A 12500-nucleotide genomic window follows, 5' to 3' on the forward strand; every position below is an offset into this window, starting at 1 on the left:
TGTGGTCACAGGTGGCTGCTTTATGTTCAGTCATACATGGTCTAAAGGGGGGCGTTTGGTCCGACCCACATAGACCCTCTGACACGCGTGTGATCGTATGTAAACTCCAGGCGCTCCTGCAGTTTCTTGAACAGTGAACTTTAACTGGAGGGTCTTTTGACAGGGGCAGGGTCTGTGTTGGAGTCTTGTGTGATCTGGTCTCTTGTGGTTTTCCTCGGATTGCGTTGACTCTGGTTTACGAGCAGTGTGGACAGACTTTTATGGTCTGTATCCACCCTGCTTTTATAGCAGACAGTATTTATCAGCTGCACACAAGCCTTCACTTTTATGGCCTCCTTTACCTTTGCCCCCCCCCCGCCTGCCCCCCCCGCCTGCCCCCCCCACCTGCCCCCCCGCCTCCACTCCAAACACCAAGTTTCCACTGAGCTGCCTGTTTTCATGTTACAAGAACCCGACAGCTGTGATTCAAGACTCTGTGAGCAGAGAAGATCCTTCTGGATCTGCTGATGTGGGGCAGACAGGAAGTGTAAGAAGTGCACCCTCTCTGTTGACTTGGTAATCTCAGGTGCGTTGTGTGTGCAGGTGCAGAGTGGGAGCCCCGCCCTCTCTGCTGCTCACACTGATCACAGTTGTTCATTAACGTGCAGACGAGGGCAGGTAGAGCAGCCAGGACGCTTATCGATCTCAGCCTTTCTCTGGACCAGACACAAAGTCTGTGTTTCTGAACGTACCACATGTCTGGGTTCAGCTCTCGATCAGACCTGCAGAAAGCAGATTGAAGGATTTATTTGGACCTGGATGCTGGGCGGTGAGTCACCGAAGAGGATCGATGTGAAAGCCTTCAGCCTTCTTCATATTTCAGACATGTAGAACCTGTGGAGCAGGAACATTCACTGTGACGGGGCCGAGGACGGATCAACATGCACAGCTGGGTCTCTGTACCTGTCCTGGGGGCGTTGATGGTGACGGTGGTCGCCAACAACATGCTGGACGAGTGTTTGTCCTCCAAGCGGAACTTCACCATGAACGTGGTGCTGCTGGAGGACAACACGTACGAGTGGAGTCGGCCATTTGTGCAGCTCGCCGTGGAGCGAGCCATCGAAGCGGACAGACTGGAGAACCAAAAACATGGCAAGTAAACCTGAACCCCCCCCCTAACAAAACCCTGACCTGAACCCTCCCTACCAAAAACCTGACCTGAACACCCCCTAACAAAACCCTGACCTGAACCCTCCCTAACAAAACCCTGACCTGAACCCCCCCTACCAAAACCCTGACCTGAACCCCCCCTACCAAAACCCTGACCTGAACCCCCCCTAACAAAACCTTTACCTGAACCCTCCCTAACAAAACCCTGACCTGAACCCTCCCTAACAAAACCCTGACCTGAACCCCCCTACCAAAAACCTGACCTGAACACCCCCCCTAACAAAACCCTGACCTGAACCCCCCCTACCAAAACCCTGACCTGAACCCCCCCTAACAAAACCTTTACCTGAACCCTCCCTAACAAAACCCTGACCTGAACCCCCCCTAACAAAACCTTTACCTGAACCCTCCCTAACAAAACCCTGACCTGAACCCTCCTACCAAAAACCTGACCTGAACACCCCGCCTAACAAAACCCTGACCTGAACCCTCCCTACCAAAAACCTGACCTGAACCCTCCCTAACAAACAAAACCCTGACCTGAACCCCCCCAACAAAACCTTTACCTGAACCCTCCCTAACAAAACCCTGACCTGAACCCTCCCTACCAAAAACCTGACCTGAACCCTCCCTACCAAAAACCTGACCTGAACCCTCCCTAACAAAACCCTGACCTGAACCCCCCCTACCAAAAACCTGACCTGAACACCCCCCCCTAACAAAACCCTGACCTGAACCCCCCTACCAAAACCCTGACCTGAACCCCCCCAACAAAACCTTTACCTGAACCCTCCCTAACAAAACCCTGACCTGAACCCTCCCTAACAAAACCCTGACCTGAACCCTCCCTAACAAAACCCTGACCTGAACCCCCCTACCAAAAACCTGACCTGAACACCCCCCCTAACAAAACCCTGACCTGAACCCCCCCCTAACAAAACCTTTACCTGAACCCTCCCTAACAAAACCCTGACCTGAACCCCCCCTAACAAAACCTTTACCTGAACCCTCCCTAACAAAACCCTGACCTGAACCCTCCCTAACAAAACCCTGACCTGAACCCCCCCTAACAAAACCTTTACCTGAACCCTCCCTAACAAAACCCTGACCTGAACCCTCCCTACCAAAACCCTGACCTGAACCCCCCCTAACAAAACCTTTACCTGAACCCTCCCTAACAAAACCCTGACCTGAACCCTCCTTAACAAAACCCTGACCTGAACCCCCCCTAACAAAACTCCGACCTGAACCCCCCCTACCAAAACCTTTACCTGAACCCTCCCTAACAAAACCCTGACCTGAACCCTCCCTAACATAACCCCGACCTGAACCCCCCCTACCAAAACCCTGACCTGAACCCCCCTACCAAAAACCTGACCTGAACACCCCCCCTAACAAAACCCTGACCTGAACCCCCCCTACCAAAACCCTGACCTGAACCCCCCTAACAAAACCTTTACCTGAACCCCCCCTACCAAAACCCTGACCTGAACCCCCCTATCAAAACCCTGACCTGAACCCCCCCTACCAAAACCCTGACTTGAACCCTCCTTAACAAAACCCTGACCTGAACCCTCCCTAACAAAACCCCGACCTGAACCCTCCCTAACAAAACCCTGACCTGAACTCTCCCTAACAAAACCCTGACCTTAACCCCCCCCTAACAAAACCCTTACCTGAACCCCCCCTACCAAAACCCTGACCTGAACCCTCCCTACCAAAACCCTGACCTGAACCCTCCCTAACAAAACCCTGACCTGAACCCTCCCTAACAAAACCCTGACCTGAACCCTCCCTAACAAAACCCTGACCTGAATCCCCCCTAACAAAACCCTGACCTGAACCCTCCCTAACAAAACCCTGACCTGAACCCTCCCTAACAAAACCCTGACCTGAACCCCCCTACCAAAACCCTGACTTGAACCCTCCTTAACAAAACCCTGACCTGAACCCTCTCTACCAAAACCCCGACCTGAACCCCCCCTAACAAAACCCTGACCTGAACCCTCCCTAACAAAACCCTGACCTGAACCCTCCCTAACAAAACCCTTACCTGAACCCCCCCTACCAAAACCCCGACCTGAACCCCCCCTACCAAAACCCTGACCTGAACCCCCCCAACAAAACCCTGACCTGAACCCTCCCTAACAAAACCCTTACCTGAACCCCCCCTACCAAAACCCCGACCTGAACCCCCCCTACCAAAACCCTGACCTGAACCCTCCCTAACAAAACCCTGACCTGAACCCCCCCTAACAAAACCCCGACCTGAACCCTCCCTAACAAAACCCCGACCTGAACCCTCCCTAACAAAACCCCGACCTGAACCCCCCCTAACAAAACCCTGACCTGAACCCCCCCTACCAAAACCCCGACCTGAACCCTCCCTAACAAAACCCCGACCTGAACCCCCCCTACCAAAACCCTGACCTGAACCCTCCCTACCAAAACCCTGACCTGAACCCCCCCTAACACAAGGTGGTCATAATATCAAATAATAATAATACATATAATTTGAAGCGCCTCTCAGGTCACTCAAGGACACTTCATGTACATTACATGAAAATGAATAAATCTAAATGTTCATCATGAAAGATGAAACGTTGAACAGACAGTCGATCTGAACATGAACAGTTTTTTAAAGTGACACTGTTTTATTATTGGCTGATGCACTGCTCATCTCTCCCACAGTCCAAACATATGTTGGTTACCTGCTGACTCTGAACTGACCGCACTGAGTCTGTCTCTATATGTCAGCTCTGTGATTGGCTGCTGAACTGTCCAGGGTGTAGCTCCGCCTCTCACCCAATCACAGCTGGGATCACCTGCGAGCCTGAACGGGTTTTAATATCTCTTCTCTTCCCTCCATGACTCCAGATTTAAATTTCACTCTGACGGCAAACTACAACGGCTTCAGCACCAACATGTACAACCGGCAGGGCTGTGGGAGCAGCACCTGTGAGGGCGTGGCCATCCTCAAGACGCTGCATGTAGGTGTGCTCGACAGTGTCCCTCGCTCCTCTCCAGCTCCTCCCTCTTTCACTGTCTCTCTTTCTCTTTAAAAATATGTCTTAAGATCTGTTTGATACTATCAATCATTAAAGTGACGTACGTCATGAAGGCCCAGATTTAAACATCGACGTAAAACCAAGAAGAAGCTCAGCCGAAGCACACGGATGGTTAAAGGCAGGGTCGGTCATTTTCATTCCCTCAGTGCTCCCTTTAAAGCCACGCCCCCTCCCTCAGTGCTCCCTCTAAAGCCATGCCCCTCCCTCAGTGCTCCCTCTAAAGCCATGCCCCTCCCTCAGTGCTCCCTTTAAAGCCACGCCCCTCCCTCAGTGCTCCCTTTAAAGCCACGCCCCTCCCTCAGTGCTCCCTCTAAAGCCATGCCCCTCCCTCAGTGCTCCCTTTAAAGCCACGCCCCCTCCCTCAGTGCTCCCTCTAAAGCCATGCCCCTCCCTCAGTGCTCCCTTTAAAGCCACGCCCCTCCCTCAGTGCTCCCTTTAAAGCCACGCCCTCCCTCAGTGCTCCCTTTAAAGCCACGCCCCTCCCTCAGTGCTCCCTCTAAAGCCATGCCCCTCCCTCAGTGCTCCCTTTAAAGCCACGCCCCTCCCTCAGTGCTCCCTCTAAAGCCACGCCCCCTCTTTCAGTGCTCCCTTTAAAGCCACGCCCCCTCATTCAGTGCTTCCTTTAAAGCCACGCCCCCCCCTCGGTGGTCCCTCTAAAGCCACGCCCCCTCATGTGAGGCTCCTCCCTCTAATCCACGAGGGAGCGAGCAGGGAGACTGGGAGGCTGTGATTGGTTCATCAGATTGGTACCTTGCGGTCGAAGTTTTTACAGATCCAGATGACAACCTGGAAAAAATGACCAACCGTGACTTTAAGGCTGGACTGTGTCACCTGAGACAGAAACAGGTGCAGAGCAGTTTGCCTTTAGTTTGGTATTGAACAGGTGTGTCTGATGTTTGTCTTCCCTCCATGATGAGTCACAGGATCACTGCTGCTCTGTGTTTCTGTGCAGAACAAAGGGGAAGTTGGATGCGTCATGCTCGGCCCTTCCTGTACTTACGCCACCTTCCAGTTTGTGGAGTGAGTCTGACTCTGAGTCTGTGACTAATGAATCAAACGTCAGGTCCACGTTCTGATCTGCTTGACCTGTTCTGTCCCTCAGTGATGAGATCGGCCTCAGTCTGAGCATTCCCATCATCTCTGCGGGAAGCTTTGGCCTCTCCTGTGACTACAAACCCAAACTCACCCGCATCCTGCCGCCTGCACGCAAGATCTCAGATTTACTGATCAACTTTTTAAAGGAAACTTTACAGTTCAAGAATGAATGGAAACAAGTCTATGTCTACAAGAAGTCCAACAACGTGTCTGAGGACTGCTTCTGGTGAGACAGTCAGGTGCTCGCAGTGAAGTCTTCCATCTCTGTCATCACACAGGTGCGTCATGTTTGGTCTTCTCTTGAACAGGTACATCAATGCATTGGAAGCAGCCTCCAACAACTTTGCAACACAGACAAACAGAGTGATGCTGCGAGGGGAGGCGGAGTTCGAGGAGACGCTCTCAAAGCCCAACAGACACAGTAACAGTGAGTCGACTTTCACTGACACTCCTGACAAGCAGAAACAACACCTGTCAGTCAAAGCCTTAATATAATGAAATATGACGAGTTATATAACAAACAGATCAATAAATCAACCACAGAGACCAGAACGACCGTTGTACCAGGCTGTAAACATGTTTATATCTGCTGTAAAGTTGGACATTTTAACATAGAGCTCTATGGAGACTGACTCACTGCAGGAGACAGACTCTAGTGGACACTGGAGGAACTGCAGCTGTAAAATTGGACATTTTACCATAGAGCTCTATGGAGACTGACTCACTGCAGGAGACAGACTCTAGTGGACACTGGAGGAACTGCAGCTGTAAAGTTGGACATTTTAACATAGAGCTCTATGGAGACTGACTCACTGCAGGAGACAGACTCTAGTGGACACTGGAGGAACTGCAGCTGTAAAATTGGACATTTTACCATAGAGCTCTATGGAGACTGACTCACTGCAGGAGACAGACTCTAGTGGACACTGGAGGAACTGCAGCTGTAAAGTTGGACATTTTACCATAGAGCTCTATGTTGAAGCGTTGAGACAGTGAAGAGAATGACGAGGTTTGTTGTGATTCTGCAGCTCAGCTGACATGTTTTCTCTCTCATTAAAGCTGCTTTCAATCTTTTCCAGTTGTCATCATGTGTGGGAGGAGCAATGACATTGTCCCCTTAAAGAGTAAGGTCAGAAAGAATAAGGAAATTCTGTATATGCTCCTCGATATTTACAAGTAAGTCCGTCGAGCATTTGACCATTGTGCATGTGAACTACTGATGTGACACAGAGTAACGCTGTCTGACCCTCCTGCAGTCCCGACTATTACACCAACAGCACGTCCAGTAAGGGGATGGAGGACGTGCTGGTGATCACTCTGCCTGAGAGGAACTACGCCTACGGGCAAAACTCAACGTACAACGACACGGTGAGATGACAAACAGATGAATTTTAAGGAGCAGTATGTAACTCTAACCCCTAGTGTTTAAAATGGGTACTGCAGTCTAAATTCCAAACCTTGAATCTAAAGTTAGAAGGAGGACATACTGGCTGCTGCTTTGTTGTCAGAGAGAGTTTCCTTCATGATCACAGAGGAAGAGAGCGTCAGCAGCTCGTTAACTCATCCTCTCACTGATTGGTCCTTTAATGTCCAGATCAATGACTACGTGGCCGGGTATCATGACGGGGCTCTGCTGTTTGGGAAAGTCCTCCGAGAGAAGATGCTCAGTGACAGATGGAAGGAGAGATCCAAAGACACTCCTCTGTCCGACAACCCCTTTGGAAACATCTCCTTTGACGGTCAGTGTGAGCAGCTGAAGGCAGATTAATGTGTAACTACCATACAATGCTACCACACCTATCGACACCGTGCGTTACCACGGCAACGACAACAGAAGCCCCAGAAACCTACAGGGTTAATTCTTGTTTGAAATTGATTAAAAAACAAATTGCAGACAAAGGTCCCGATCACACGGAGACACAGAGCACGTCTGAGGGCGGGGCGGCGTGCTCACAGGTAAAGGTGGAGCTCTCTTCGTCTCCTCGCTCCTGGAGGAGGTGAAGCCTCCTATAATAACTTACATTTAGTTTAACAATGCTTTACTTTAAATCAGGCCCAGCTCTGTACACAGGGGCGTGTCCAGATGGGCCAATCAGATTTCAAGGGGACGAGCGCCATGCTACAGTCCCAGCCCTAAACAGTGCGATCATGTGTCTCTCAGGTATGGGAGGACACTACGTGCTGGACGAGTACGGAGACAGAGACGTTAACTTCTCCATCATCTACACCTCCGTAACCTCGAAGCAGGTGAGGCTCTGCCCCTTAACTGTCAGAGTCAAGGTAAGTGTGTGTTTTAACCCTTTGTGTGTGTGTGCGTGTGTGTGCGTGTGTGTGTGTGTGTGTGTGCGTGTGTGTGTGTGTGTGTGCGTGTGTGTGTGTGTGTGTGTGCGTGTGTGTGTGTGTCTGCAGTATGAAATCCTTCTGGTGTTTGACTCATCGAGGAATAAAACCATTGTGAACAACACTGACCCCGCTCTGCCCTGGGAGGGGGGCCAGCTGCCTCCCGATGTGCCCAAGAGAAACGACGGTAACACACACACACACACACACACACACACACACACACACACACTCTAAATGAATCATCTGTGCTGTACTCAAAATACAACATGAATCAAGCAGCAGAGGAGGTTTTTTTGAAACCCGCTGTGTGTGTGTGTGTTTGTGTGTGTGTGTGTGTGTGTGTGTGTGTGTGTGTTTTCAGGATTTAACACACAGACTGTAATCGTCGTCGTCCTCAGTCTCAGCGTTGTCGTGGTAACAGCCATCGCTCTCATCTTCTACAGGTAACAAGCACACGCCTGTCTCAGACTCGTGTTTGACTGTTTGTTTATTGACTGGCTGTTTGTGCGTCTCTGCGTGTCATCAGACAGAACAGGAAGGAGCGTCTGATCCAGAAGAAGTGGTCTCACATCCACGCACACCTGATCGCTCCGCTGGACGAGAAGGCCGTCTCTCTGAAGGTCAGCACCTTTATGACTGCACTGTCCCATCTGTCCCACAGAGAGACAGTGGACAGGAGAGGCCGTCCTCCCTGCTGGTGAAGTTTTTCACACTTGGTCTTAATGTTTGCCTCCGTTTTATCTAAATCATAAATCTGCATCTTTATCAGCCTGCAAACACAGAGGACGCTCACCTGGAGCACAGTATTGATTTCCCTTAGTCAAACATGACTCTGCGTTCTTTGAACAGTTCCTCTAAAGGTGAAACCAGAATCACACAGCATGTAGTTAGCATGTTTCAGGAACAACCACAGCATGCAGTTAGCATGTTACAGGAACAACCACAGCATGCAGTTAGCATGTTACAGGAACAACCACAGCATGCAGTTAGCATGTTTCAGGAACAACCACAGCATGCAGTTAGCATGTTTCAGGAACAACCACAGCATGCAGTTAGCATGTTACATGAACAACCACAGCATGCAGTTAGCATGTTACAGGAACAACCACAGCATGCAGTTAGCATGTTACAGGAACAACCACAGCATGCAGTTAGCATGTTTCAGGAACAACCACAGCATGCAGTTAGCATGTTACAGGAACAACCACAGCATGCAGTTAGCATGTTTCAGGAACAACCACAGCATGCAGTTAGCATGTTTCAGGAACAACCACAGCATGCAGTTAGCATGTTACAGGAACAACCACAGCATGCAGTTAGCATGTTACAGGAACAACCACATGTTACAGGAACAACCACAGCATGCAGTTAGCATGTTACAGGAACAACCACAGCATGCAGTTAGCATGTTACAGAAACAACCACAGCATGTTCGCTTTCAAACACAGCGACAACAACTTTCTAAACCTCAGAGTGAAGATGAGAACGTCTCATTCACCACAGAGTGCTTGAAGAAGAAGAGATACTTCATCCTGCGAGGGGAAGTTCACATCGCAGCGTCCGACAGATCAGCTCACCTGAGCCAGTTGGACCGTCACTTCCTGGATTCAACCACCATCATGTCTGCCAGTCTCTTCTCTGCACTTTGTCAGCACTCAGGGCCCCCCTATTGGCCCTGGGGCCCCCTATTGGCCCTAGGGCCTCCTATTGGCCCTGGGCCCCCCTATTGGCCCTGGGGCCTCCTATTGGCCCTGGGGCCCACTATTGGCCGTGGGGCCCCCTATTGGCCCTGGGGCCCCCCAGGCTGATGTGAGATGTTTGTTATTAACTTCAGTGCGTGTACGGAGCTCTCGTCCTGATCAGATAAGCAGCAGATATCTGATAAGAGTCTTTGTGTTTGTGTGGAGCAGATCGATGACGATAAGAGGAAGGACAGCACTTACTTCAATCACCGAGGACGCTACGACAAGAAGGTAAAAAACCAATCCAACACATGCATGAAGACATGACAGAGTGCTAACGTGTGAGCGTGCTAACGTGTCAGCGTGCTAACGTGTCCGTGTTTCCAGCCTGTGATCTTAAAGGAGCTGAAGCACATGGACGGAGACTTCAGTGAGGAGCAGAGGATTGAGCTCAACACGGTAAGAACACGTGCTGACTCTGGTTCTTATATCCTGGTCATGTGACGCCTCACCGCCACGTCTCTCTGTTTCAGCTGCTGCGGATCGATTATTACAACCTGACCAAGTTCTACGGCACCGTGAGGTTCGAGTACGGCGTGTTTGGGGTGTTTGAGCTCTGCCAGAGGGGGTCGCTCAGGGTACACACACACACACACACACAGTTTATGGCTTGTGACGGTGTAAAGAGCGCTAACAGATTACCAGATTAGATTAGAGGAGCATGAACAGGGACGTGACCTCCTTCATGTTTGTGTGTTTCAGTGCATCCTGAACGACAGGATCTCTTATCCTGATGAGACCTTCATGGACATGGAGTTTAAAATATCCGTCATGTACGACATCGCAAAGGTATCTGTTCCTGACCTCTACCTGACCTTTAACTGACCTTAACCTGACCTTTAGCCGACCTTTACCCGCTCTTTAACTGGCCTTTACCCACCCTTTAACTGACCTTTACCTGACCTTTACCCGCCCATTACCTGACCTTTACCCGACCTTTACCCACCCTTTAACTGACCTTTACCCAACCTTTACCCGCCCTTTACCCACCCTTTAACTGACCTTTACCCAACCTTTACCCGCCCTTTACCCACCCTTTAACTGACCTTTACCCAACCTTTACCCGCCCTTTACCCGACCTTTAACTGACCTTTACCCGACCTTTAACTGACCTTTACCCACCCTTTAACTGACCTTTACCCACCCTTTAACTGACCTTTACCCGACCTTTACCCGCCCTTTAACTGACCTTTACCCGACCTTTAACTGACCTTTACCCGCCCTTTAACTGACCTTTACCCACCCTTTAACTGACCTTTACCCGCCCTTTAACTGACCTTTACCCGACCTTTACCCGCCCTTTAACTGACCTTTACCTGAGGAGCAGTCTATAACTCCGCCCCCTGAATGTGGACATCATTCTGATGATGAGTGGTGGTCTGACCTTCCTTCTGCATGTCCTCCTCAGGGCATGTCCTACCTCCACTCCAGCAGCATCAACATGCACGGACGCCTCAAGTCCTCCAACTGTGTGGTTGATAACCGGATGGTGGTGAAGATCACCGACTTCGGCTGTCACACCATCCTGAGGCCGGGCCGAGGTCAGAATCTGTCTCCGTCTCTGTTTGGGTCGATAAGTGGAGCGACGTGATAGGAGGGAAATATTTGATGGGAAGTCTCCTCCCTCCTCTCTCCTATTTCCTCTCTCCTATTTCCTCTCTCCTATTTCCTCTCCTCTCCTCCTCTCCTCCCTCCTCTCTCCTATTTCCTCTCTCCTATTTCCTCTCCTCTCCTCCCTCCTCTCTCCTATTTCCTCTCCTCTCCTCCTCTCCTCCCTCCTCTCTCCTATTTCCTCTCCTCTCCTCCCTCCTCTCTCCTATTTCCTCTCCTCTCCTCCTCTCCTCCCTCCTCTCTCCTATTTCCTCTCCTCTCCTCCCTCCTCTCTCCTATTTCCTCTCCTCTCCTCCCTCCTCTCTCCTATTTCCTCTCCTCTCCTCCCTCCTCTCTCCTATTTCCTCTCCTCTCCTCCCTCCTCCCTCCTCCCTCCTCTCTCCTATTTCCTCTCTCCTATTTCCTCTCCTCTCCTCCCTCCTCCCTCCTCTCTCCTATTTCCTCTCCTCCTCTCTCCTCTCCTCTCAGACGTGTGGACGGCTCCAGAACATCTCCGTAAAGACGGCGTGTCTCAGAAGGGAGACGTCTACAGCTACGCCATCATTGCTCATGAGATCATGATGAGACAGCCTCCTTTCTACACAAAGTTCTGTTCGGACCCTGCAGGTAAAGTCGGATCATTGAGGAAGACAGACCGTGTCAGACTGCACGTCCTCACCTTGGCCCTCTGTTTGCACCCCCTCAGAGAAGATCTACAGGGTGCAGTATCCCAGCGGGATGAACGTCTTCAGACCAGACATCCACTTTGACGGAGCGTCAGAGAGAGAGGTCGAGGTGAGAGATGAACCAATCGCTGCACGGCACCGACCGACAGAGAGTCGTGTTAAAGTTAACCTGAGTGACAGGGAGGAGGAGCCAAACAAAACATTTAAACAAAAACTGAAACCGTCCAAAAAAACCCACGAGGAGCAAAACGAGTAAAACATCTCACACGAGACTGACCAGGCAGGTTAATCAGACACAGGTGAGACTCATGAGACAGGTGAGGACAAGACCAGAACACTGAGGACAAGACCAGAACACTGAGGACAAGACCAGAACACTGAGGACAAGTACAAAGTCCAACCCAACACTGAAAACACTAAAACAAGATATTACACAATAAAACAGGAAACACTAAAACAAGACTAAGAAACATGAAACATCAAACTAAGAACCTGAAAACACGAGTAACAGGAAACAAGCTTACAGACAGCATAGAAGGACACAAGGACACAAGGATACACACTAAAGACTAAAGGAAACATTAAAACACACCTTGACCTTGTGTGTGCTCGCAGCTCTACAACCTGATCAAAAGCAGCTGGGACGAAGACCCCGAGCGCAGGCCGGACTTTAAGAAGATCGAGTTAACTCTGGGAAAGATTTTCAGGTACGTTCCATCTGTGTCCCTCTCTGTCCTGATATTCACAGTGACACGATCTGACACATCTGTCCTCCACAAAGTAATCTGCACAACCAGGCCACGGAGACGTACATGGACAACCTGATC

The 12500-nt window shown here is 50.5% G+C and overlaps 1 protein-coding gene across 1 annotated transcript in view; it reads left to right on the top strand.

The window, feature by feature from the left end:
* Positions 1-743: 743 nt before the first annotated feature.
* gucy2ca (guanylate cyclase 2Ca) overlaps positions 744-12500 on the top strand; it is a 15954-nt gene continuing 4197 nt past the window's right edge. The window contains exons 1-21 of the mRNA XM_079366949.1: positions 744-1131; positions 4027-4139; positions 5170-5237; positions 5320-5538; positions 5621-5739; positions 6392-6488; positions 6569-6680; positions 6907-7051; positions 7474-7559; positions 7722-7839; positions 8017-8098; positions 8182-8275; positions 9566-9628; positions 9725-9796; positions 9871-9975; positions 10100-10186; positions 10806-10938; positions 11477-11614; positions 11694-11782; positions 12289-12380; positions 12455-12500. The exon at positions 12455-12500 is cut by the window's right edge and continues 113 nt beyond it. Of these exons, the coding sequence (XP_079223075.1) occupies positions 921-1131; positions 4027-4139; positions 5170-5237; positions 5320-5538; positions 5621-5739; positions 6392-6488; positions 6569-6680; positions 6907-7051; positions 7474-7559; positions 7722-7839; positions 8017-8098; positions 8182-8275; positions 9566-9628; positions 9725-9796; positions 9871-9975; positions 10100-10186; positions 10806-10938; positions 11477-11614; positions 11694-11782; positions 12289-12380; positions 12455-12500 (2289 nt within the window). The 5' untranslated portion in view covers positions 744-920. The remainder of the gene's footprint in view (positions 1132-4026; positions 4140-5169; positions 5238-5319; positions 5539-5620; positions 5740-6391; positions 6489-6568; positions 6681-6906; positions 7052-7473; positions 7560-7721; positions 7840-8016; positions 8099-8181; positions 8276-9565; positions 9629-9724; positions 9797-9870; positions 9976-10099; positions 10187-10805; positions 10939-11476; positions 11615-11693; positions 11783-12288; positions 12381-12454) is intronic.

The sequence above is a fragment of the Symphodus melops genome, assembly GCF_947650265.1.
Source record: "Symphodus melops genome assembly, chromosome: 17".
Classification (NCBI taxonomy): Eukaryota; Metazoa; Chordata; class Actinopteri; order Labriformes; family Labridae; genus Symphodus; species Symphodus melops.